General features: G+C 38.3%; 1 protein-coding gene across 3 annotated transcripts; it reads right to left on the bottom strand.

Moving 5' to 3' along the window:
* Positions 1-840: 840 nt before the first annotated feature.
* On the bottom strand, positions 841-23592 carry LOC139952355 (monocarboxylate transporter 13-like). Of its 3 annotated transcripts, none has more exons than XM_071951469.1 (7): positions 23208-23592; positions 9714-10065; positions 8895-9191; positions 3857-4209; positions 3027-3252; positions 2314-2457; positions 841-2045 (listed from the first exon to the last, which is right to left on the bottom strand). In XM_071951469.1, the coding sequence occupies exons 2-7, from the start codon at positions 9955-9957 to the stop codon at positions 1819-1821; spliced, it is 1491 nt and encodes a 496-aa protein (XP_071807570.1). In that variant the 5' UTR covers positions 9958-10065; positions 23208-23592; the 3' UTR covers positions 841-1818. The 3 variants fall into 3 exon arrangements, with proteins under 3 accessions (XP_071807570.1, XP_071807569.1, XP_071807571.1); XM_071951468.1 differs by lacking the exon at positions 23208-23592 and adding an exon at positions 15337-15685; XM_071951470.1 differs by lacking the exon at positions 23208-23592 and adding an exon at positions 10467-10550.
* Between the last annotated feature and the right edge of the window lie 4223 nt (positions 23593-27815).

Genomic DNA, 27815 nt, shown 5'->3' with positions numbered 1-27815 from the left:
AAGCGTTTGAAACCGTTTTGTTATGAAATATATATGGTTAGAAAGATGTTTTAAAAGTAGAATATAATGATCCACACAAGTATCACTCAAAATTGCACGGTTTTCTTTTTACGTCGCGAACTATCACGGTCGGCCATTTATGGGAGTCAAAATTTTGACTCCCATAAATGGCCGACCGTGTTATTGGACGAGGTAAAAAGAAAACCACGTAATTTCGAGGCATATTTGTGTAGATCATTGTATTCTACTTTTACATCATCTTTCTAACCATATGCATTTTAAAACAAACGGTCACAAAACGCTTTTCAAAGACCAACTCGACCGATCCAAGGCAACGTGTTCCTTTAACAAAGCGTTAACAGGCCTACACAACGTTCTATGTGTCAATGTGTGTTTATTTATTATTTCAATCATAAAATCAGTAATTATTATACTTATAAATATTGTTCTCATATTTCATCTACATTTGTTGCTAAGATATTATTTAAAGCCTATAAATTAAAAATATACTTCCTATATCAAATCACTGCTTTCAGTAACAATACAATTCAATTCCCAAATCGTGGCAATAATTTTCTACAATTCGCATTACAATTCTTTATACGCCGATTAAAATTTAATTTAAGATGACTAAACATTTCCTATGAAGGGACTATGTGTTGTGTCTGTTGTCTTGATTTAAAAAACTAGTTGTTGCACATTACATTATATTTATACTTTCGGTGAGACAAAAAAACGTTAGCGAACAAAACAAATATACAAACCCAGGTATACAAAGTGACAAAACATAATATTTGAAGATTTTGAGACTTGTTAACCCCCCCCCCCCAAAAAAAAAAAAAAAAAAAAACTCATAATGAGGACTCAATCTCTTTGAAGTTACACCAACACATAATTTAAATCGACCTTTGCGCCTCTTTATGACAGAGGGCGCCCTTCGTACAAAGACGCATTATGTCATCAGAGGTATGTTATCCCATGGTTATCCTATACATTATAACCTATATTTTAAACAACTCACTGCACCTTCGCTAGACTCTCTAGCAATTATTTGGCTAATCATAAAACCGTTAAAACTCTTTAGATAAAAATTAGTGTTTCCTGAATATAGAAAATGGATTTTTACTGTTGACACAACTGGACGAACCGGCCTTCCCATTGTTTTCACCTACGAGAACAATGGAAAATGTGGGGTGCTCGCTGTAAGTTTCATTACACTAATTGTTTCCATTACCCAAAAGATTCTAACCAAAATATGAACTAAACCGTATTATCTACAGTGAATTTTACACAAGTATTTCGCAAGAAATAATACACACTTTTAAACGGCATTTTTGTTTGCAATGGCGTGACTGTTTTAGGCGAAGGGCAGGTTTTATACAGCAATCTTCATTGTAAGATGAGTTGCCACAATTGCCATTTATAGTGATTTGTATTGTCACATCGCACATCTTAACAACAGATAATTAATCTTTAGCTCTTTCTGAAATCACGAAATTCAAAAGTATCCCTTTACGGTAAATCGTTCGAGATTTACAATTGAACTTAAGACAATGTTGTTACTTTTACATTAACCAAAGCACTTTGCAACATTATTCTTGTTTAATTATTGATCTTATAATAATAATGTAGCCTAAGTATATCAGGCTGCGTCAACTTTCCATTAATATTAAAAAGGTGCTTATTTATTTTTTGCAGCATGGACATTTTTACACACTTGTTCCCTTTAGTCTCGATTTCGTTTTTCTCACTTTGCGAAATGAAAACAAAAGAGGGCGCTACCGCGATGATGATTCACACACGGCTAATTCTTCACCATTACTTCATGCTTTGATACCCATTCGCCATATTGTTTTTCCGCTCTCTTTCAAAGCGCGCCATTTCCATAATGTTGTCGGTGTCCGAACCGCCTTTTCTTTTCTCTCGTATTCGCCTGCACAGTTGAATGGCGGGTACCAGGAGGAAGGTTACCATGGCAATTTCGAAGACGGCTGTGTTGACGTAGAAATCGACGATGTAGGACCGGCTGATGTCATAAATAAAACCTGCACAGATATAACCAATGGGAAACATGAATGAGATTTAAACGTGCTGCCAGACTACAATTCCTGTTCTCACATGGAGTTAATAGAGCCTATATTTTACACCGTGATAAAACTTTCACCAAAGTTAGTGTTCACCGAGTAACGAATTAACTCCATCACCACGAAAGAGCAAGTGTGATCGTTCGATTAGCTGATAAGCAGCTATGAGATAGGGTTATGTGACCCATTTTACCCCGACTCAGGGGTGACAAAGAGACCGAGCACTTACCAGCGATTCCAGGCCCAATGATGATAGCAATACCCGGGGGAACCTGGCAGAACGACCACGCCTCCTTCGCTGCTTCCCGGTCAAATAAGGACGTAGTGGTGGAAAATAGAAGCGCATTGAATACACCATTGAAGTAACCTATAGCTGTTTTGTATGGAGACAAAACAAAATCACATTTAAAAATATAGTCTTACAGTCACTGTGGAAAAAAAATACTACATTGTACTTTAACTCAATTACCATTGTACTTTAACTCAATTAATTATTGTACAATTTTGTTAGTAAGGATGCACTCAAATTTTTGGGCCGAACTGACTCCCGAAATCTAGGTCTAAAATTGAAGTAGCTGTTATTATTGTATCGAGAAAGTTATAAGCTTTCATTTCGTTTCGATATAAGTTGTTAGTTAAACATTTAAAGTGAATCGGCCATGGATAAACAATTGTTGTGTTTGAATTTATAATTTAATAGTAGCATGTATCATCTTTCAAAATTCGTTCACAGAAAAAACAACTGAGAAAAAGAAAAGAAAATAGGGTCATGAGTGTAGTGCTTTTTTACGTGCACACTTAATAGACGCTACCTTTTTCAATACTATTGACGTGTGTTGGGAACATGGAAAGGGGAAGAGGGGGGAAGGATGTACACTGGACTGAAAGAACAAAATGAAAAGACAAAAGTAAGGACTCTAAAAAAAAAGGAAAGCTTCTTACCCAACGCGTAGAAAAACATGTCGATAAAACTTTTAGCATACGTGCAGAGATACGTAGTGACGGCCATTACTCCGGGACATATAACGTAAATATGGATGAGTGGGAATGGTAGCTTCTCTCCCATGAACCCTGCCGAGAAACGGCCCACCATATCGGCGGCTCCCTTCACTGTCATGATGATGGACCCCGAAGACGGTTCAATCCCTATCTTGTCCATGAAACTTATCTAAAATGAAAACAGTATACCAGTAAATCGAGAGTTAGATGTTGATCCAATTTGTATCGTCTGTAAGGAAAACAAAATTCAAGTAAACCAATCTCACGACCATGGGTATAGTCTTGTTGCAAGACGTCTTTGTTGAGTTAGTAAGACCAAAAACCATACAGCCTACGCACGCTCAACTTATAGAGTAATTTGTTTTCAGTTTGTATTGTCTGTGTGCTCAAAAGATTAAAGTTAACCAGTTTCACGACAGTGGGTAGTCTTGCTTCAAGACGTTCTTGTTGAGTTAGTAAAACCATAAACCCATACGGCCTACAATCACTCAACACTGCATACACAATAGTTGAGTGATAATGAACAACGTCTTGAACTAAATGTGGTCAGCAATATTTTAATACACTCTAAGGCAATGCGCCACTTTGCGGGATAAAAAGTAATGCCGTTTTTCCATTACCACATTACTTCGAATGAAATGATTTTGAAAGTGTCTTACAAAATCTGCTATTTCCAACCAAGTAATTTTTGTAATGCCATTAATTTTTAGAATGGTACAAAAAAATAATAGATCGGTAATTAATTTTAACATGTTGTCCACTAACGAACTTACCAAATGTATAAATGGGAACACATATCCAATTCCTTTGAAGAGCTGCCCAAACATATAGAGTATATAAATGGGATCACGCCACAGTGAAGTTCGTACACCAAACAGTTTCCTTACTTCCGGTAACTCCTCCTGTTTTATCATCTCCGAGAGCCACGCCCCTTCAACTTCAGCGCTCTCAATGCTGCCCTCTAGCGACCTGGTGTCTTCATCTTCCGTATCCATTGGCGGCTGTTTAAAGACTAGACAACACGGGATACCAATAACTAGTGATAGCGCCGCTAACGTTCGGTATGTGTTTCGTAGGCCGATAGTCTCCACAAGGCTTTGACAAACCGGATTCATCACTAAAGAACCTGTGCGAATAAATAAATTTAACAAAATAAAACATTTAAGATAAGAAGACCCGCCAAAAATTAGCAAACATTAACAAAACAGTAATCTTCTGCTCTGAGAACTATAGGTCATTAGTGCAGTTTTTGTGGATTGAACAAAAAATGGTTTAGCATATTTGTTGAGCCTCTGTTAAGTGAAGATTCTTAGTAAAGAGTGATCTACTGTAGTATCTTTTTTTTGTAAAAAAAGAAACACTCACTTTATAAGTAAACATTTTTTTGTGGATTTTGCTTAGTCACTTCAAGGGCAAGGGCATCAAGTTGCGCTCTCCTTTGTTATAAAGGGCACATCTTTGAGGGAATTGTAAGTTTCTATTGTAGCATTTACAAGGACACCAATACAACGAGCAAGGGCAACGAGGGCAATTGCGTCTATTGCCTTCGTGAAAGGGGCCTGTTTTGGGTTTGTGGTTTTGTTTTTGCTTTTTGTTGAAATTATTATTTTATTTAAAAAAATTATTTTGAAAAATTACCACATAATATGAAAATGACAACATTTACGTTCGGGTGATTTAGTTGTCCAAATGCAGTCGAAATAAAACGATACAGCTATATGACACCGTACAACACCACCACCAACAACAACAACAACAACAACTACAACAACAACAATTTACCTGTCGCTCGCAGAGAAAATTCAACAGTTTAAAACATTTAAACAAGTTACAAGTTGAAACAAATTCAACTTAAAAGGTTCGGCCGTGGGTGTAAATGCTTATCCAACCTGCTTCACTTCCCTAATTTGTGCCTTTTTCACTCAATACCGCGGTTGCATCGCTTTATTTTGAGCAAATTGTCACAGAAAAGGTCACCTTATTTCATTATTATACTTCATGACCTAGTTCAGTCGCCTACACCTTCCTTTGTGTAAAATTCTCATTAAACACAACCCGACATCGCTTATAACACAAACCCGCTTCCCTTTAGGGGATGGAGTATTACCCCAGGACGCATAGGTTCTAAAGAGAATATCTGCATGGAAATTACACAATTAATAAACGCGGGAAAAAGAGCGTTAATTTGGGTCAGTCATAATCTTGAGGTTACTGTGTCATCCGTTGCTAGGGCAACCGTACGTCATTTGGGACACTCCTGAAGGGAGTTTTTGTTTCATTTAATTAGATTTTTATCTTTGAACGAAGCACTGGTGATGGCGCATTTTTTTTTTCTCTCATCAAATTTACCCGCAGTACTCAAAAGGCGCTCTTAATGTAATTTGCACTATTAGTTTGTCTATATAGGGCACGTTACACACATGGTATAGATCCAAACTGTCCTTGGCTAGTCGTCTTGACAAGCCCCAGTGAGCGAATGTTGGGGTCATTGTGATATTCATTTTGATCTCAGACACAACATCAAGATGTATTAAAGACACATTGGGTGATTTCTTGATTTTTTCCCCCATTCATTTTGATATGAGCAAAACGAGGCTGAGATGGCAAATTAGTCTGGTGTCTTCTTTAAGGGGTGAGAAGAACTATAGATAGATAGTAGTGTGAACTGGACACCACACTGCAACAAAGTAGACCATAACCATGTTGCCACCATCTTGGGCATGTTCCTTGTATCCAATAACAGTAATGAATGCTAATATTCATTGTACAACAAGGAACCAGACTATTTCTCTTTCCAGGCTCGGTTTGGTACCATTGATTCAAATGAGAGAAAATCAAGATGGCCGCACCGTGATGGCGCACACATGGAATACCATTTTGAAGGGCGGATGTAAGTGAAGTCTTCAGATACCATAAAAAAAACATGTTTTACTAAATATGATAAACAACCAGGGCCACATTTTATGAAGCAGAAAATACTGCTTAAAAATCCCTGCTTAAAAAATCCCTGCTTAGCAATAATCATTAGGATACCAGTAACAAATTGTACATGGGACATGGTATTGTAGCTGGTAACTTTTTGTTGGTAAGCATAATCAGGGTATGTGACGATGTCATAATCCATACAGAATTATCTCAGGATCTCAATTAAACAGTTGGATGGCACTTCCAGGGCTCCGTAAATTATCTTGGGAATACAATTTCCTCCTTTCAAGATGTCGTCATCCAGAGATAAATAGTCTGGGAGACGATATTCTACTTATAAAATGACGTCATCTTTCCGTTTATGATATCGTCATCCTGCAGTAAATCAACTCAGGATCTCAATAGATAAAAAGTTGGATGGCACTTCAAGAGCACCATAGGATCGAGCTTCATAAAAACCATGCCCCTCATGCTGTTGATCTTCGCACCGACGCAAGACTCTTCGTTCTACCCGATCAATACACTCCGAAGCTTATCACGATAAATATTTGATCGCAAAGAAGGAACATTTTGTAATAATATAAGGCATTAATTATGGACCAACCGGGCAGAAATCGATATTATACTCCTTTAGGCGTTGCATTACCTCGTAGCTTTTTTTCCCCGTGCCATAATCGGTTTAACCAGATTATTAGCGGTAGTAAGTTTCCAATTCCTATATGATAGGTAATTCAAACGAGTCTCACATACCTTGCAGGAAAAAAATTGTATGTTTAAAGCGCCTTGAGCGTCACTGGATGAGTGCCATTATGTGCGTTATAGACCATAAGAAGCCACTTTTATTAATTCGTACTGTAAGTTCTTTTAATGAAAATTTCACATTATTATTCGCAATGACCAGAGCCAATTTTTATGAAGCTGTTAAGCAGGAATTTCTGCTTAGCAAATTTTTTGGCTAGGCAAGAAATGGCTGTGGTAGCAGTCGCAGCAATTGTAACTGTGGTGTTCTGGCTGGTATAAACCAATTTTAGCTAAGCAAGCGTTGTTGGTGCTAAGCATGGTGTTGTGCTTACACCACACGACCTATTTTTCATGAAGCTGTAAGCAGAAAATACTGCTTGGACAAATTTATGACTATAATTAATGTAAACTTAATGTAATTTTGGATGGTAAAACCTGTTTAAGTTTAGCAATTACTTTTCTTTGCTTAGCGAGATTTGTGCCTACAGGCTTTATGAATGGGCCCTGAATAAATTCCACTCTTGATCAATAAACCCCATTTACCAGGAGCTCCAAAATATGCAAAAGCAGTTTTACAAAATCTATAGAAATTGCACTTGCAAGACCTTACATTTCGGAGCAGACAAGTTGAACCTCGCTTTTAAATTCGAGTCTGGCTTCGTTTTTACACAACGAAACTTGCATTCATTACTGCTATTGCATACAGGGAACAAGACCAAGATTGTGACAATGGTTCATTAAACGCATCCTGCTCCGTTCTACAAGATGGGAGTTTGCTACCATTTCTCGCAAGGGCCCAGTTTCATTATTAAAGCAGAAAATATATTGCTTAAAAATCACTGCTTAGCAATTATGAGCAGCATACCAGTCACAAATTGTACACGTGGTATGTTTTTTTTCAGGCTGGTAACCTTGTAATAGTAAGCATTTGTGCTAAGCTACTTTTTGTAATTAAGCATCTCTGTGAAATTGGTCACTGACCGTGACCTATGACCCCGTCCTCCGCAACAATAATTCCTTGTTGATGCACCAATTAACTGACTTCACCCATACACCGTGGTCTATACAGGTGACCTGGCGAGAACACTGGCAGCTTAACGGTACGTCAGTACGATTGTTCCCTGCCGCCTGACAGCGCTGTTTACAGAACAACTACATCCTTTACAGTTCCTTCCAACCGTACTACTCCGTTTCCACGGCAACGGGAGGACTCAAATCGATGGGAACTTAATAAAGACAGTCCGAGAAAACAAATTGAAAACGGGGCCTGCGTCTTTCATTGCGTAAAGATTGAGGCAAATGACTCGATGTAGTATTTTCAATTGTTCGCCATCGGGGATCGTAAAATAGAGGGGAAAAAAGATTAAACAAACAAAATTGCTCCGTTTTTTTTTGTTTTTTTAAATTAAATGTCAGACAAATTTGGCAATTTCGAGCAAGCAATATACCAGAGCGATGTTGTATCCCTGGAGATAGATTGCACATTATTATTTCGTCTACGTGTTCATTACACGCTTCTGTATTTGTGTAGGATTAAAGACGTGATGGGGCTTTCGGGTGGCAAATCGCTGAGAAACAAAACTGGAATTTTGTTTTATCACCACGAAAGACACCATATATTTTTTGAAGAGTGAATTTATTCTAATCCTCTTTAGTTTTCAAGAATCACCCCATGACATAATGTCAGACATAATAGATGTTAAATTTGCATCGGGGATAAAGAATATTAATTTTGGTTTTTAACCAAAATTAATATTGTCAGACACTATTCATAATCAGTGATCCTTCATTCCATCCTTTGCAAATTTCTGGACCTGACTACCTACTTCAGTCGTTGTAGTCCAAGCAGAATACACTCTTTCAAATCTTGGGTTTAATGTGCTTTTAAACAAACCCCCTTTCTCACAATTTATGAACTCTCGCTGTAGTTCACTAACTATTAGCTTTCTTGTTCGCTTGAGTAGGGCCACACACAACTACTACAACAACGACAACAACAACAACAACGACAACAACAACAACAACAACAACAACAACAACATAAATTCGTGCAGCTTAGCTCTATGAGACTGGTCCATGGCCTTACGTAATCTTCGCCAGCTGAGATATTCAAGTTAAAATACTGAGTCCTGTATCTGGACTTACCGAATGGGATTCCAGCGACTAGCACACAGGTTGCAAGCACATGGTTCTTGACCGGGAACCACGCCCCAGTTAGGATCAGCGGCGGGTTATAGCAGAGGTTGGTGGCGAAGCCGAACATTAGGCTGTAGGTGGCGAACATCCACCAGAACTCTGTCACGAAGGAGCAGATGAAGAGGGCTGTGGCACCCAAGAACACCCCGGCCATTGAGACGCAGCGGCACCCGAAGCGGTTGTAGAGGGGTGTCGAGATTGGGTTGCCCACGTATGCCATACCGAACGCTATTGAACCCACCCAACCTATAAGAAGAAACAAATGTGGATGAAAACGGTACCTTTTATTTATGGAGACCACGGGCAAAAGAACTATAAGGGAACGCAAAATGACTCCATAGGGGAATTATATAAAGACTGGGGTGCCCATCCCAACAAGGAAATTTGTGTCTCTTGGGATCTGTTACGCGCAGGGATTAATAATGCATTTTTGAGAACGTGTGTATTACTGTGAATGTGAGACTCTTAGACGCTAGGTGGCAGCAGACATACCAGGTAGATTGCCAAAGACCTTTTTGCAATACCCATTGTGTTATGCATATCACTCTGTGAGTAAAATCAGTTCTCAGTTATGTGCACATGCTCAGAACACCCCACACAATGGAAATTTACCTGGTAAAGTCTGCTGCCACCTAGCGTTCCAAAGTCTCAAATTGTAATGTTTATTGTATATGCATTGACAACCATTATGGCTAAAGTACCTTCAAGCCTCGGTTTGGTTACAATGGTCTTATAGTAGAAGGAAACAATATGGCGTATAATACTCACTGATAGCAGCTGTCCCACCACCAAAGGTGTCCAACAACGGCAGTAGTAATTCACCGAAGCTCATGACCATTCCCATGAAGGGTATATCGAGTATGAAGCCCGCCAGGCATATCATCCACGCCCGCTTGTTGTTAAATCTCCCCCATGTGGAGTACGTGTACTTCGACTTCTTCTCGCTGCTCTGATTCAGGGCGAGTTTCTCGCTCTCAGCGACGTTTGGTGTGTGGTGGTTGGAGTCGGGCATACCTGGGAGGTTGTAGCGAGCCGGGTCGATGGTGATTTGAGACGGCGAGAGGGGCGGGCTCCGAGCGGAGAAACTCCGGGCACTGAGGGGAGTGATTTCCTCACAGTCCTGTTAAATAAACACAATCATTTTAATAGATGTGGTATATTGGTAAGACACTGTTCTTTGCAAAGGTCGTGGGTTCGAATCCCACCCAAGTAATATGCCTGTAATTTTTTTTCCACAGAGCTCGGGAAAGTATTGAGTATACAGTGCTTACACACATTGGTGTATTATTGGCAAAACCAAAATTAATAAAAACCATTTAATAGATGTGGTCTAGTTTGTAATACACTGCTCTAGAATTGCAGAGGTCGTGGGTTCGAATCCCACCAAAGTAATATGCCTCTACAAGGAACTCGGGAAAGTACTGAGTATACAGTGCTAACACGCATCGGTGTGCGGGTAAAACCGAAATTAATGAACACAACCAGTTATCACAAAATAAAGAATTGTTTTCTACAAAATACTTGGCAAGTTTCGACTTCCGAGACAATGTAGTTGTATTTTCGTCGAGACTGATATTGTTATTGTTCATGGTCTTAGTCTCAAACTGCCTGGTCTTGACCACAACACTGACTTCCGAAGGCACAAACAGTGCTTCAAATCCTCCTATACCCTTGGTTGAAAGTACATCTGCATTTATCCATCAAGATGATTATTGTAGACCTTGAAAATCCATTGGAACAAAATGATATGACTCAATCCTCGCCTCATAAAGCAACTTCATATGTTCTCGCTTGAGTATTTTATTTGTTTTTTTCATCGTTGGCCAATAGAGTACAATGTTTCCCGCTATTCAGTCGAATTATGGTTTTAATCAAATTATTACCGCCTGCTAAATATCATAGTGCCTAGAGTCATCAAACTCTCTCGCTCAAATGGTGGCTTGGATGAGTAAAGGGAGTTTTAAAACAAGAGCGCCCCTTTTTTAATCAAACTTTTCAAGCGTTGAAATTTTGCGAGATAAGGAAATTTTGTTGGAGTTTTTTTGTTTGGGATGTGTAATCAACATTCAACAAGGGGTTCTATGTAGGACTGGGTGGTTTGTACGGCCATGCAGAGAGCGTTAACCCAACCGAACAAGCCAAATTGAATTACCAAAGTCCTGCGTCAGACATGGATGTGGAAAAGGAAGACTGAGAAAAAGCCAAAAAAAAACGGGTGACTTTAGGGGAGAGAATGACAAACTGAAAGCAAAAAAAAAAAAACCGCGACTGAAATTGTGAATCAAGCAAGTAGCGGAAGCGGCGCACGGAGCTTGACGGATAACCAAGTGAATTGTACCCGCTGGCGTTTAATGAAACGATTCACTTTTTTTCTCCGTTCGGAGTCCGGAGGCTGGATGTAATTAAAGCGGCCATGAGTTTCGGGCTCCTGTTCGTATATTCACCGATAATAATTTCACTTTGAGCGATAGAGAAAAAAATCATTTATTGCTCAAATCAAGAAGCGATAATTAAAGAAAGGAGGTATGTTCTCTAGTGGGAATTTCTTGTGTGTCTGGTAGTAGTATTTCAACATGTTTAATGGTGGCTTATTCGTTGGTTGAGTATTTTATTTCCAATGAATCACTGACGATTTTAAATTGATATGATGCATCATTCGTCATCTAGTTTCCAATCACCTGCTCATACAACCAACCTGTTGAAACAGACCTAAAACTACATTGGGCCATGGTCTACGTTGCCCTTACTTGGCCTTAGTTTCCTGCTCTTGGCCTTGGTGCCCATGGCCCAATTTCACAGAGCTACTAAGCACACAAATTTGCTTAGCATGAAATTTCTTCCTTGATAAAAATAGGATTTCCAACTAAATTTCCACGTGAATTTCGGGATAGGCAACAAGCAAAATGCAACAAATGGAAATTTGATTGGTAATCCTGTTTTTATCATGGAAGAAATATTATACTAAGCAACTTTGTTTGCTTAGCAGATCTATGAAATTGGGCCCTGGTTTTGGCCTTGGTGCACTGGTCTTGGGCTTTAGTGATGCCCCTTCCCACAGATTTGTAAGATTTTCCAATGAAATTGCCCGTTACAAGACGAAAATTACCTTGTCATGTCAAAGATTGATTATCTTTTTTATAAAGGGAATTTTTCTTAAAATGTCTGACAAGTTGTTCACCCGGGATATATTGGGTACATCTCTGAAGGAAATCATACTTTTGGGTTCGTGCTAGCACGCATGGTGCATAGCCATATAATCGTGCTAGAGCCATGAACTCTACATTATTTGTTAAGTACATCACAACAAGGTGGGTTTACATACAAGTTCATGAGGTTTGGCGTAATTTGTTCTTAGTATGGCGTACCTGTATGTGCAAGGCCTACTGCATAGTTTAGGCAATAAGCTATTTTGAGATGTTCAAAACATCCATGTGACACTTTTGAATTTGGGTAAATTTGTCTGTAAACACCAAAACCAAACGGTGCACTCCTATACGGAGTGTCCGCTTTACCTCAAAAAGACTAATGCACCGGTGGTAATATACGTGTACTGTTTATACCAATGACCGCCATTTTTTATGACAAACATTAGAACGTGTACGTGCGGTTCACGACTCTCAGCCAATGATAGCTCTTCATTGATCTCAGTAAGAGGGACTATTTTGGGGCGTGTGACGTCACGGGTCTATTTGACTCCCGTGTGCACATTATAGTAACATGTGACGTCAGCAAGGTGTCTAAGCCCGTACACAGATATCTCCCCAAAGGAAAGTTATATAGCAAGTGCACAACTTTAAATATTTCTTGTAGAGTGTCTTTCCACAAAGTTGCATCTTGAAGCCGTTTGACGATACAAGACTCGCAACATATGACACGGTAGAGTGCTGTGTGACCTTCGCAAGTCTATTATTGTTTAGCGTGATTCTGTTATATTATTACTACGGAGCTCGGGAAGTGACATCGAAAATTAAGAACATGGTATTGCACGCTTCTTTATCTTGCGGCTATACCATGTAATCTCGTGATAAAATCTCAATCCCGCGAGAACATTTCGATATCGCCTTGCCACCGTGAGATACACATCTTTTGTCTGTGTGGACAAATGCAATTGGTTTTGCATGACTTGATAAACAAATTGTAAATAACTGTGTAAAACAACAAAATTCGAATATACGCAAGAATGCCATATATATTGAATATACACATTGATATGTGACGTAGGTTATTACGTCAGTAGAAATATTAAGTCAATTGTTGTATGCAATCACTGAGGAATTTTTTCTCACTCAATTTCTCAAATTCCCATGAGTATAGATTCACAAACATAATTCTTCACTCATCAGATATAGACACTGAAAAAAAGAATCGAAAGTAACATCGTAGGTGTTGAAATAACACCAATGAATGAGATTGTTTGGGCCCAAAGTGTTATTTTAACACCATTGGTGTATATTTGATTTTGTTTTGTACCTTAGTGAAACAACACCCGCGGTGGTAATTTTAACACCCTTGTATGTAGGTTTTTGCAGTGTATCATTTAGTTTGCTGCAATTTTGCACACTTTTCTTATGGTATGGTTCAGTTTATGGTTTTGTGCAATAAATATTTATGTTGACTTATATGTTTGACAACCATGGCTTTCTTTTTATATGACTAAATTGGTTATTGGGTTTTGACTGGTAACTTCTCCCTTTTGTACTACAGGTGCAACTTTTAATTTTGTAACATATTTCTTGCTGGTAGCGAATTTTTTAATCAATTTTTTAATGACATTTTAATGAGTTTTCTATATGTTTTTATGATAATAATGTTTTGTTTTTGTTTTTTTTTGTTTTTTTTTTTGGGGGGGGGGGTAAATAGAATGCTATCAGAATAAAGTACATCAATAGTCTACATGTTTGCAGAACTGGTCGTGTATTAACCGCCTTTGCATACTGATAAGCATACTTTTCGTAAACTGACATCGTATAAATATTGATCAGATCCAATGGCGTCCGAGGCAATAAAAACCTACAAAGGCACACAAAAAAGAAAAACCGACACAATTAATATTCATAACAATTATTATTATCATAAAAACATAAACTCATTTAAATGTCTGTATTAATTGCTGCTATAGCAAGTTCGTATGTACTTCTTTTATGAATCAAGATAATGTACAATTTTGATAATGTTGGCAAGGCAATTTCAAACATTTCAAATGTACCTATTATTAAATCTCTAATAAAGTAAGCACTTCAGTATGGCCAAGGCGTCATATTCACGCAGGGACTCTGCGAATACCAGTAGCTCCAACTCCAACATTTAAAATACCGTACCTTATCTTTATTCATAGACAGTAAACATACCAGTCGCATGGAATTTTACCTACATTAATACCATGGCCACTACTATTATCTTGACACAAGGATACAATATAACGCATGTATAAAAATGCATAAATAAGTAGCATTTTTTTTTCAGTGCCGTATACCCGATTCACTATAGCTAGTTATTGTTTTGATTATTAGATTAAAATCATAAAGGAACGGACATAATTCAAAACGCGCACCTGGGCAATTTGGCATATTCTTTTCCTGCATGCTTTATGCATGATTAGATACCTCTTTGTGTGTAGCCAGAGACATTGCAATCTCTCGCGGTCAGTGGTTACACCGAAAGCCAAAATTAATACAGACATTTTAAAGGCAGTGGACACTACTGGTAATTACTCAAAATAACTATTAGCATAAAAACTTAAATGGTAACAAGTAATGGGGAGAGGTTGGTAGTATAATGAAACATTGTCAGAAACGGCTCCCTCTGAAGTGGAGTAGTTTTCGAGAAAAAAGTAATTTTCAACGAATTTGATTTCGAGGGTGACCTCAGATTTAGAATTTGAGGTTTCGAAATCAAGCGTCTGAAAGCACACAACTCCGTGTGACATGTGTGTTTTTTGTTTGTCATTATTATCTCGCAACTTCGACGACCGATTGAGCTCAAATTTTCACAGATTTGTTATTTTATGCATATGTTGAGATATACCAAGTGAGAAGACTGGTCTTTGACAATTACTAATAGTGTCCAGTGTCTTTAAGGGGAGAGTTACGTACATTTTTACGTAACCGTATTACCGCCATATGAATTTTAAAAAAGCATCTATCTTATCGTGTACGTACACGATCAATCAAAACTAATCGTACACGTACATGATAACTTATCACACTTCCCACGATAATAAATATTTGTTTTTATTCATTTAGATGATTCTGTGAGCATGAATCTTGTCTGCATCCCCTGCCCACCCCTTCAATAAGAAGGGGGTAAACCTTAATGCCAGTATAATACACACAAATAATCCCTGTTTTCAGTCTGTTTATCTTGCGTTTTGTTTCACCAGGCCTTATCTTACCGTTTCTTCATCCTCGAAGACCATAATTCACTTTCCTATTAGACGAATTTTCCCCGTTGAATGTTTTCTCAGATGAATCAAAGGTTCAAAACCAACCTTCCCCTTTCTTCTCTACTTGCTCGGTTGTCATGGCACCATGTCAATATAGCATTTAGGGCACCAGTGGGATGATCATTCACTGTCGACGTGTGTGCTAAGTCATCAAACAACTCGATTTGTGAGCTCGACTAAAGATGTTAAACTTGAAACGTCGTCTTGGGTCTTTAAGCAATCTGCTCGGGGGACATCGCCCGATCGCTTTGGGTGATTTTCATCGACAGAGAAGAGCGACTCGTTCACGATCATTCAAACATCCGTTTAGCATTTCTCCGTTTCTCACAACCGATTCAAACATGACCTATATACCCATAACACTTGAGGAATGCTGACTGATACCTAATCGATACTTCTAAAACAAAATCGAACTCTTCTAAAGAAAGTGAAACTAAGGTAGATTGCTATGTCTGTTGTCAGGGGGGCTTTTTTTCTCTTTGTTTGAGATGGTCGGGCTGTGGAATCGATTACCTGAATGCGTTAAAACTGTGTATTGATTTGTAATACTTATAACTGTTTGGGTTAGGGTTGGAAAACATGGGACATAAATAACGTAATTTTCAAAACATCACTTGGTTTATTTAAAGCTACGTTCACTTCACTTTGTAAAACCATTATGTTGCTTGTGATTCAATGTGTATTAATTTGATTGTGCATTGTCTTCATTGCTGTCTTATTCAACTGAAATTGTCATTTTAAGTGGTATTTATTTATTATTGCTTGTGACACATTTTTTTTTCTTCTTGTATAATTCCTCCCTCTTCCCCTTCCCACGTCATTTAAACCCATGCACTCTGCTACCTTGCTTGCGTACTTATGCGAGGTTTGTGTATATAGAAGGTCATGTTCATTACGCTGTTAGGAGCGAAATGCACTGCCGTCAAATCATTTTAATCTACTGTGATTTTTTTAAATGGAACCCATACCTCATTGTTTTCTATCCCGATGCTTTTCAATCAAAGACCATCAAGACAACTATTTTGTGTCTGGGGGTGTTCAATAGTAATGTTTAAAATGAGCTTATTTCGATTGCCATAAAACGGTTGTGGTGATTTTGGAGGCCCTCAAAATGCTATAGTTCCCTTGAAGTGTTTCTTAAGAAGATATTTCGGTTGGGAATTGCTTCAATCTTTTTATATATTTTCTATTTCCAGTGAGCTTCTTTATAAGTATTATTGTAAAATAGTCACACAAAATTAGCCCAGCCTCTGTGCGCTATATTATTCAAATGACGATCACGTGGTTGATTATAAAGAATTTAACCAAGATTTCATTTTCCAACTATAAGTTGTCCTTTGATTTCCTAAGCCTTGCCCCATTAGGGCGTATCAACTGTGTTCTCTTTGACGCCATATCCACTGGCATTGTTTCAGAGTTTTTCCTTTGTTCGTAAACCATGCTTAACATTGCAAGCAAACAATTACACATACCTTTTAACTTTAATTGTATTGCTCATTAATGAAAACTAGTGTATATGCCCAAACCCAAAAGGCCCGAATTCTACAGCTCAATTTTTGAAGACTTATTGCTATGTTTCCTTCAACGAATGCCTCTATTGGCCTTAGATTGTACCACAGAGCATCTAGAAGACACAGTTTTCTGGGGCACGCTCAAGGGCCCCTCACCTCACCTCGTTAAGGCTTTGTGTTCAACAACACATACCTTTTCATTTCAATTTTGAAATGTTTAAACAAAGCACTATAACTTTTAATGAAACTCAAAGTGTTGCCCAAATCAAAAAAGCTCAAACATGAAAGCTTTTTGTTATGTTTCCTTAACTTTTCATGAAAATAAAAGTTTTGCCGAAATCCCCCAAAATCTCAAATTTTGAAAGCTTGTTGTAATGTCTCCTTTATCAATGCCTCTAATTGGTCTTAGATTGTACCACAGAGCATCTATAATGCACAAATTGTATCATGTATCAAACATTCTAGTGTCCATGCATTAATTCTGCGCCACTTAAAACCTCGGTTGTTTTACATACACTCAATTTGTTTGATCACACGTCAGACCAATGGGCTCGCTCCATTATTTATAAAGACAGACGACATGGGTAACCACAGAGGCACACGCCTAGCTCACACAACCCTAGACTCTATCTCTTAAAACAGCTCGGTTTTCGTCTCACTAATGATTTAGATTCATTATTTAACTAACATCACACGACATTTGAGCGATTGGATCATTAAAACTCATACCCGGCCCACCCTGCTTGTGTGTAATACTAAGCCAGCCATCCTCAGTTCTTACCCGTTTAAACCCGCAGGCGAGCACCCCCGGGCACACCGGTACAGATGCATTAGGTGGAGAGTGCCACATCTCTACAATTGTGACGTCAGTGCAACAGGAGTTCCACTCTTCAAATAACCGCGGGGGAAAGATGCGGAAATGAACTAGGGAGGGACACTTTACTACTCTAGACTTTGTCTTTCTGCTTTTCTGACTGGAAAAAACAAACCTAAATTTGTATTTGGTTTTGGGTTAACCACGGAGGAAGTCTTGAGAAAGATCGAACGAGTTTTCATAGGAGTGTATTCCAGCGGTAACCTTATCAGATGCTGTCCGCTCACACACATATCAATCCAGTTTTAGACCAAATTAAAACAAAAACACGTTTAGCGTCCTGCCTTTTTGAAAAAGGGAAGGAGGAGGTTGTTTGTAATGGCCGCCCGACAAGATCACCGGCTGCGCTTTTTGAAAAAAGGGGAAATAATTTTGAGATTGGTAAAAAAGTATCCTTTTGTATGGAAAAAGAAAAAGAAGAAAATCCATTTAATTACTAAAAAAAAGAAAAAGAATGAGACGTTCTTTAAAAAGGAAGCGGGTGGGGACGCTAAACATGTTTTTTTCTTGTTTGGCCTTACTTCTCTTGTACACGATCAGTTACAGAATCAACTTTACCTTCTGACATGTGAATCTTTAAAACCATTAGCAATATACATATAGAGAGAAAATGTATTCCATATATGATCTTTATCACGGTGCAGCCATCTTGAATTTCTCCCATTGACATCAATGTTACCAAACCGAGGTTGGAAGAACAAATAGTCTGGTTCCTATTTTCAAAATGGTTATTAGCATTCATTATTGATACGAGGAACATGACCAAGATAGAGGCAGTGATAAAGGTCTATAGGTCTCTGAGCTTCTCAGTCAAACCTCAAGACTGCACCCAAAACCCAAGACAAGTGACAATTTCATTATAAGCAGACACTCAATTTGTGTTATACATGGATGAAAACAAAAACCATCTTAGCTTGCGTCTTCATTGAATCTTACCTAGCAAAGCAGTGATTTAAGATTAGGTTTTCAAAGAACCTTCTGCTCAAAGACGTCTGATGGACTTATCTCTCCAGGAGCTAATTCCATTCGGAAAAGAAACGCGAAATGTATTAAATTCTTATGTTGTTCGTTCAAGCTCAACCGAAAATTGATCCTACTGGCAGAATGCATATTCCCTCTCCTTAGATTATAGAATTTTGTTTGTATACGCTGTATTATTATTATTATACTATTATATATTTCTGGTAATGAAACCAAGGATGCATCTTAAGTGAACTTGATCACTATAGCTGGCAAGCCTGAGGAAATACAGTGATTGCTCTGTGAACTAGAAACTTAACCGCTACGCTTTCACGATAAGTGTTCAGGGTTCTGTGCACTAACCAATCCTAGTACACGGGACCTACAGGTTAATGTCCCATTCGAAGTACAAAGCTACATGGTAAAGTATCTTGCTCAATGACACAAGTGGGACTCGAACCCACACTCTGCTGACTCAGAAACACCAGAGCATTATAGATGCAAGCACAACAAAACTATGCTTATCAGAATAAGGTTACCAGCCAAATACCATAATGTCACATGTACAATCTGTGACTGGTATCTTGCTTATGTTTGCTAAGCAGAAACCTGTTGATATTAAGCAGCATTTTCTGTTAGGCAGCTCTATGACATTGGGATGTGGACTATTTCGGAACAAAGACCCGAACCTGAGTTCGGCCGTGGGTTTCGGAAACTCTTCAAGTTCAAGTTCGTAGCACTAGATACAGTCAGCATCAACGTGTCCTTGAGTGCATTCATATGATTATTACTTAATAATGAAAAGGAACCCAGACCTTGCATGCTCTGTCAGCCATTCTTTTGTTGCGTTGATTTTTAATGGAGGCAGGAACAGCTACTAGCCACACACTGTTTTTTGTGTTTGTCGTGGAGAGCATAGCCCCTTTACTAATATAAACCCATGAAACATGCATCCGATTGCCTTATCCCCACGTAGTATAGAACCCTTCCCGCTAATCGTGTTTTGCGACTCGGTAGTCTATGGATGAGCCTTTTGCAATCAGTGTGTTTTTTCGATGTTGTTCGCAACCGATCACATGATCACATCGCCCTATCGCATAAAGCTGTTAAGCAGAAAATACTGCTTGGCAAATTTCTTTGCTGAGCAAACATTGAGTGGGCCATCAGCCACAACAATGCAAACTTAATGTAATGTTGGCTGGTAACCTGTGTCATACTAAAAGCGGTACTATCTCGTGCTTAGAATGTTTTTGCTTATAATGATTTATGAAATTGGGCCCAGGGGGCTCAATTTCATGAAACTGTAAAGCAGAAAATACTGTTTGACAAATTTCTTTTCTAAGCAGAAATTGAGTGTGGCATCAATCACAACAGTGTAAACCCAATGTAATTTTGGTAGATAATCTGTTTCTGTTAAGCAACACTTTTCTGTGCTTAACAAGTTTTTGTGCTTACAGTCTTTATGAAATTGGGTTCCGGGCTCTACTTCATAGAGTTGCTTCAGCACAACAAGTAGCTAAGCACAACAAAATTACGCTTACCAGAATAAGGTTACCAGTCAAACTACCATGTCGCATGTACAATTTGTGACTGGTATCCTGCTCATTGCTGCTAAGCAGAAAATTGCTAAGCAATATTTTCTGCTTAAGCAGCTCCATAAAAATGGGCTCAGATGCTATGGTCTCACTCAGAGAGAGAGCAGCTCTCATCTCACAGCCTGGGAAAAGTGAGTTGCACTCCCAGGCATAGAGGATCATTTCTTCATTCTTGGTTGGGCAAGATGTAAAGCTGCCTTTCTTTTATGTGATGTGTCGTTGCCGACAAAGTAGAAGCCGTCATAATTATTGAGCCTATGGCTAGGGATGGGTGGAGTCCGAGATCGAGGGGAAGGGGGGTCGTTTTGAGTGTTCAAGTTGAGTTGCACTATTGTACCATATAGAAAGGTTCTTACTCTATGGTACAATAGGTGCAACTCTCTATGGTTGTACATAATGGTTACTTAAAGGCACTAGACACTATTGGTAATTGTCAAAGACCAGTCTTCTCACTTAGTGTAATTCAACATACGCATGCATAAAATAACAAACCTGTGAAAATTTGAGCTCAATATTGGTCATCGAAGTTGCAAGAGAATAAAGAAAGAAAAACACCTTATTGCATTACTTTGCGTGCATTCAGATGCCCAAATAGAAGGTTTCAGCTGAAGGATTTTATTTTGAGTGAGAAATTCCCTCTTCCTCAAAAACTACGTTACTTCAGAGGGATCCGTTTCTCCCAGTGTTTGATACTATCAACAGCTGTCCACCATGGCTTGTTACCAAGTACATTTGTATGCTAACAATTTAATAGTGCATTTAATAGTTCAATGTAGGCTGTTCATTGTTCCATTATAGTAGCCGTTCCTCCCATAAGGGTCGTACATTGTGAAACACTCAAACAATTAATATACAACAAATAATTAATATATAAACTCATTAGCACTGCAGCTCTTAATTGTATAAACTATTTTGAGAAAAGATTTTCCTCGAAGTATTACAATAGGGTTTTGGATTATTTTTAACCTCAAAACTTTCGAGTCTGAGAAATGATTCATGTGTGAATCTTTTCATAGATTTCTGCGGGTTGGTGTCCGTTCTTAAATGCTGTGGTCAGAGATGCGGTTGGTACCCGCTGTCAACTCACTAAACGTAGATGGGTTTGACGTTCTTGGGGAAATACCTTCACAGTTTTTTGCTGTTTTCTCATCAAGTAGAAACTGTAATCAGCTGAAACTTTCACATGAAACGTTTACCGTATCTTTCTATATAATGTACCTCTATTAATATCAGCTTGACGTTACAATAAAACAAAACAAAACTTATTGCCTATAGTAAAATCAAATTACCGGCCAAGACTCCACTCAATTGTTATGCTAAGTAAACAACAGCTAAATACCAGTCACAAACAATGAATATGGCATGAAATTTTTGCCAGTAACATGTGTAAAATAGGCGAGCTATTTTCGTGCTTAAGCGAATTTGCAGCTCTATGAAATTGCCCCCTGACCTGTTTATGATTTGTTTTCGATAAAGAACACCCTATGAAGAAAAATGTAAATTTCTGCTGGACTTTTTTAAGGGCATAAAGGCAATGACCGAGAGCATGGAGGCAGTCGCATTCATTGCCCCCGTGAAGTATCAGGCTTGTATGACTATACCTTTAAGTAATTGTAAAAATCGAACATCACTGAATAGGACACAAGTCCGGTTAATTATGCAAATTGTGGCAGAGCACCTGCGTACTATACTAGTCTGAGCCCCACTTTCCTTGCATCTGCATGCCACAATTTCATTTCCGAATTACCGGAATATTTTCGATCGGGGCCAAACAATCACACAAATGACCTGTAAGCACTCGCTAAACGCAGACTAGTGTTGCTTAGCAGAATCAGGTTACCAACCCAAATTGCATTTAGTTTGAATTGATGTGGCTGGTGCCCGACTCGACTTTTGCTTAGCAAAGAAACTTGTCAAGCAGTATTTTCTGCTTAACAGCTTCATAGATTTGGGTCAGACCGTCGATCAGGGCCAAATGTTATAGAGCTGCTTAAAAGCAACACAAAATAAGCTCACCACTACAAGATTATGCTTACCAGAACATGATTACCAGTCAAAATACCATAATTCAAGTACCATCTGGACTGCTATTCTGCTTAATGCTGCTAAGCAGATTTACTGTTAATTAGTCACGGTGAAGTTGCTGTTTGCTGTTCTGTGTGTGTATTTGTTTGCCTTTTCACAGAATGACACATGTATGACATAGTTTTGATAAAATAAATTATAATGATATCAATCAATGATAGTAAGAAATTGCTTTATCAAAACCCCTGTTCATCAGGCCCCGCCCCGAGTATTCCTGAAACTATCTCAGCTCCTGTGGAGTATGCAGCAGCACCGACAGCCACATAATTTGTGTACATGTTGTTAACCGTTCATGTCCACATTCGTTACCCTCACACGAACCCATTATATACTCCCAGGTGGAGAGAAGCAATTAATATAACTAAGTGTGTGACAGTGTGTGTCACGACCAAGATTCGAACACACTACATTAGCCCTTTTGAAGTATGATGGACACCAAGAGTGCAGGGTTTGGATTTGATGACGACGACAAGTTTACCCAAACCATCTATGCAGCAGTGATATGGCCACTATACCTCAAAATGGCTTATGACACAAAACCATAATTGCTTCTCACCACCTGGGAGTATAACGTAAACACTGCTTTGGTTATTCTGTGTATAGGCCTATCTGTGTGATGTAGATTACTTTTAACAAGCGTGTTTTCAATAGACAAACATCTGTCAGCAGAGAAACCCGGAGAAACACATGTTGTGTTCACACCTGTGAGATTAAGCAATTAACCGGCCTCCCTAAACATTGCTCTGCATTCTTTACACCTGCGGGTATAAATAGTCAATAAATAAATAAACTTACCTCTAAATGCCTCCGTTAATCACCGTTTCTTATTACAGAATTGTTCTTGAGCTTGACGTTGAGTCAGTTTAATCATGGAGAAATCGGATCTTCAGACTACTACAATAATAAATATTGGACGGTTCGAGAATCCAGCGATGACATGAAGCAGTTCAAGTGGATTCTTTCTTCTTTCTCAATTCAACTTCATCGATGAAAGATTGAACTCGAAGATGGCGGCGGTTCCTTTGATCAAGATAACTGGTATCTTGTGATGACGTAGTTTACAGGCTGTCTTCCACTGGTACACAGATCATGGACGATGATATGACTTCAAACCTGGTAAGTTTGAGAGACAGAGGTTTTTGTCTCCTTTTTGAGCAGAGACGATCTTACAAGAACATACCTTGGCGTTTTGGATGCTTCGTTGAATTTCCCTTCAACTGTCACGTATATAGTCAATGAGAGCAGATTTCTATAACAAAACCATATGTCAGACTATTTTATCGCAGTTTACCAAGACGTGAAGACCATTCCTAAGAGACTAAAACGTAAATACAGGGAGCAACAGATCAGATTTAATGAACAGAGGGGTTTAGGAAGTCCTTTTCCCAACGCCAGATTTCCAGCCCATTAAAACAATTTTGTTGGTAGCCTCCAAAAAAACCTCGTCTTCTCTCGTAGACAACGCGTTGAGGCGTCACAAGTCAAGATCAAAACGTTTCAAAATCGAGATGTCATCTGAAGCGGAGACATCCATAAAGATAAACTAAATATGACGGGTGCGATGATATGATTAATAGCAGAAAGAAGGAAAAATCAATGAAGGTTGGAGGTTGACATACAGGCGCTCAGTAGTGCTCCCTTCCCTTCGGTCGCTTATCAAAGCGAGTGTGCTGTGCCCAGAAAGTAATTGACAACGTTGCGCAGGTTTGTGAGTGATGCAAAATTGAACATGCCTTGGTCACTGCATGTGTGAAACTGACAACAACACAAGTTCAAGTCAGTATTAGAAATCAACGCGCTGGTTCTAGGTCTTTATTATTTATTTTGAGTGATGCATTTTATTTTTTGGCTCGCAAGATCGGAGCAGCCGTGAGTTGGAATAAGGTATGGATAATGACACGGACCCGGGTAAGACCGGAACATTGTTACTGTACAACCTTGATTGAATTTTCTGTCCACATTTCTCGAGTGGAGAGCAGAGGAATTGTTTAGGGTTTAATGTCTGGCGCGGACGTGGGCGAAAGGGGTTGGTTTGCTACAACTTGTAGGTCAGGATGAATCAAGTATTTGGAATTGAGAGGACCTAGAAAATCTATTGAACATCAACCCCCCCCCCCCCCTAAACAGGCATTATAATCATAAATCTGCGAAAGTATCGAAACAAAAGTTAAGAAGGAGCATTCCCCATGGCCTACTTGGTTTAAAAAAGAAAACTAAGGAAAAAAACCATCAATTAAACAACCAAGCCAAAAAAAAAAAAAAAAAAAAACACACAAGCAAGTAAACAAACCATCAAATCATAAACAAACAAACAAACAAACAAACACGAATGATTCAAACTTTTCATAATAAAGGCGAATGAATTCTGAGATGGTGAGTGATTATAGTCTGGCTCTTTTAAATCTTAACACTGTCATCCCCTTTGCGTATACAGGTTGATGAAATCAACCCTTTCGAAAGCACGGGTTTAGCTTATCAGGCTCTGCTCGTTGTTTTGAAAACGTAAGGTTTGTTTGTTACGGGACTTTAATCAGACGGCACGAAGCCCAAAGCCAGAACCCTGATTTTCGAAAATACACACTGTTCTAAAACGGCCTTGTAAAAGGAACAAAAGGGAAATTAATTCTTAATTGGACAATAAGTTGATAAAACGGCGCTCTCTTTTTTGATCTTTCCTTTCTTTCCTTTTCCTGAAAATCATCTCTCTTCTGGAGCGGGCAATCCTACGTAGCATCTACACAAACATATACCATCTCTTTCCATCAGCTGCCAGGGTCAAAATTAAAATGTTTAATTCAATAACGATCCGACGTCGTGATGTTATAGACAGTGGGAAATTTTGATTCTTCTTCTGCCTTCCCTAGGAATCGGTTATTTTCCTATGGGGCTGTCTGCAATGCGGTATTTTCGTCGTGCCATTTGCTCTGAGTTGATGTATGTTTCCTTAGGAGTAAAAACAACAATTATGTCAATGATGTGCTGCGGGTTAATATTGTGGCAGGTTGTCAGTTTATTTGAATCTTGGGGAGGAATGAAAGAGGTGTGTGATGGACTCATTTAAAAGATATAAATCACGTAGAAATATTCCTTTTTATATTATTATGTAGGTATTAATATATTATTTCCACTAAAATAAAAGAAGACTAAAACATACTGACCAGGGCAAAAATATTACACAAACAAACAAACAAGTTTGATATTCCGGGAAATTGTTTATTTTTTCAAATTTGTTGTTATTTCTTTGGCCCAGTATGACATGTTAGCCTATCTGATTTTCGAATTTGTATCTTCGGAAAAATTTGCAAAATCTTGGACCAAGTCTGTCAAAGCCTATACCAGGGCCAAATCTTGTATAACTGCTTATGCAGCAAGTTAAGCTTAACAACTTTCTGCTAAGCTAAGCAGGGGAGTGCAATCACAAATTGTGCATGCGACATGGTAGTTTGGCTGGTAATTCTGGTAAGCAAAATTTTGTTGTTTGTAGCCACTTTTTGTGCGTAGGCAGCTCTATGAAAATGGGCCACGGCCAACCATTGTATTTCATTAAAAAAAAGTTACTGATGTATTCCAAGGACCAATAAAATTACATGCCTCGATTACACAATTTGAAGTGCATTACTGCTAGATTCTGATTTACAAAGGTTAGTTTCAAAAAAATTGTGCCAGTCCCAATACTTCGGAAAACTGTCCTCTGAAACCAGTCAAAGGTTTAGGAAATTTCTTACTGTCGTTAACTTTACAGTCAGAGTTAACAAATTGTGGGGGGGGGGGAGTAAATAACAAACTAATGTCAAGTTGTTCTGTCTATCGCTCATTTTGTATTCCGCTCTCTTTTAATACTATATTATTTTACAACCATACAAGACAGTTGTTTGTGTACAGACCCACACCAAGGCTACTATTAGAAATTGGATACAATGAAGCATACACATCACTCTTATTTTGTGATCACCAATGCTAAAACAAGGCACTTCGGTCAAAATTCAATACTGAGTTTATTTGCTCTCATCAAATAGATGGGAAGACAAGCTTTTAAGACTTCAAGTCACATTGAAATAATTGATGTTATTTCGCTATGTTAATATTAGCGTTGGTTGTCAATGTAATGTCTATGGAGAATTAAACTTACGTTATTCGGTAGAGAGTGGTTTAAAATGCACCAGTTATTGTGCTGTTTTCTTTGGTGGTTTTCCTGTGTTTCCCTTTTGCAATCAAACAGTTCACCGAAACAACAAATAATGAACAATATTGAAACATTCTTTGACAACCTCAGACCCAAACTGATGGGTGTCATATTTCTGCAAAAAAAATGTGCTTTTTACGATGGCATTTCGAATAAATTAAGACTTTTATTGAGAACATTCATCATCATTCTTTTATAATACCATGCCTCTGATCACACTGGACGAAACATTGACAATACACCACATGTTTTTATTCAATAGACATCAGAAGGCATTATACCCAGTACATGTGTAATGCCACCAGTGACATACCATTAACTTTGATTATTTATAGGTGTTGCTTTCACCGACTCGCAAACGAGGTTAAATCAATTAATTCCGCCAGAAAGGAGTTACGCGAAACCACTTTGAGAGTATTTTTTTATATCACATTATAAAAGCGACCTATTTCAATTCAGAAATACATTAAATAGTGACACAGTTTCTGTCGCCCACACACGTGTTTCAAAAATTTATAAAAGCGTACGTGGGTTTGCCATCAAGTATTGAAAATCAAAGAATCACGAAGTTTATTAAATAGATTTAGGCAAAGCTTTTCTCTGGTGAATCTTTCGAGGCGAAATTCATCGCACCCTGATTCAGAACCACTCCACTACAGTGGTCCAATTTAACAGGGGGTTGCTTTAAATTTCCTGCTAAGGAAAAACAACAACAACAACAACAACAACAACAACAACAACAACAACAACAACAACAACAACAACAACAACAACAACAACAACAACAACAAACAACAACAACAAACAACAACAACAACAACAACAACAACAACAACAACAACAACAACAACAACACCAACAACAACAACAACAGCAACACTCAAACACAATCAGGATAGTACGTACTTGTTTTTTCAATTAAATTAAATTCAAATGCACATTTATTTCCATACTTCCATGAAAAATATCGACAATTACATTAAAGACAATGGACACTTTTGGTAATTATCAAAGACCAGTCTCCTCACTTGGTGTATCTCAACATATGCATAAAATAACAAACCTGTGAAAATTTGAGCTCAATTGGTCGTCGAAGTTGCGAGATAATAATGACAGAAAAAACATCCTTGTCACACGAAGTTGTGTGCGTTTAGATGGTTGATTTCGAAACCTCAAATTCTAAACTTGAGGTCTCGAAATCAAATTCGTGGAAAATTACT

This window comes from Asterias amurensis, chromosome 20, assembly GCF_032118995.1.
Source record: "Asterias amurensis chromosome 20, ASM3211899v1".
Taxonomy (NCBI): Eukaryota; Metazoa; Echinodermata; class Asteroidea; order Forcipulatida; family Asteriidae; genus Asterias; species Asterias amurensis.
The sequence above is the reverse complement of the archived record's forward strand: the minus strand, read 5'-3'. Positions and strand labels throughout refer to the sequence as shown.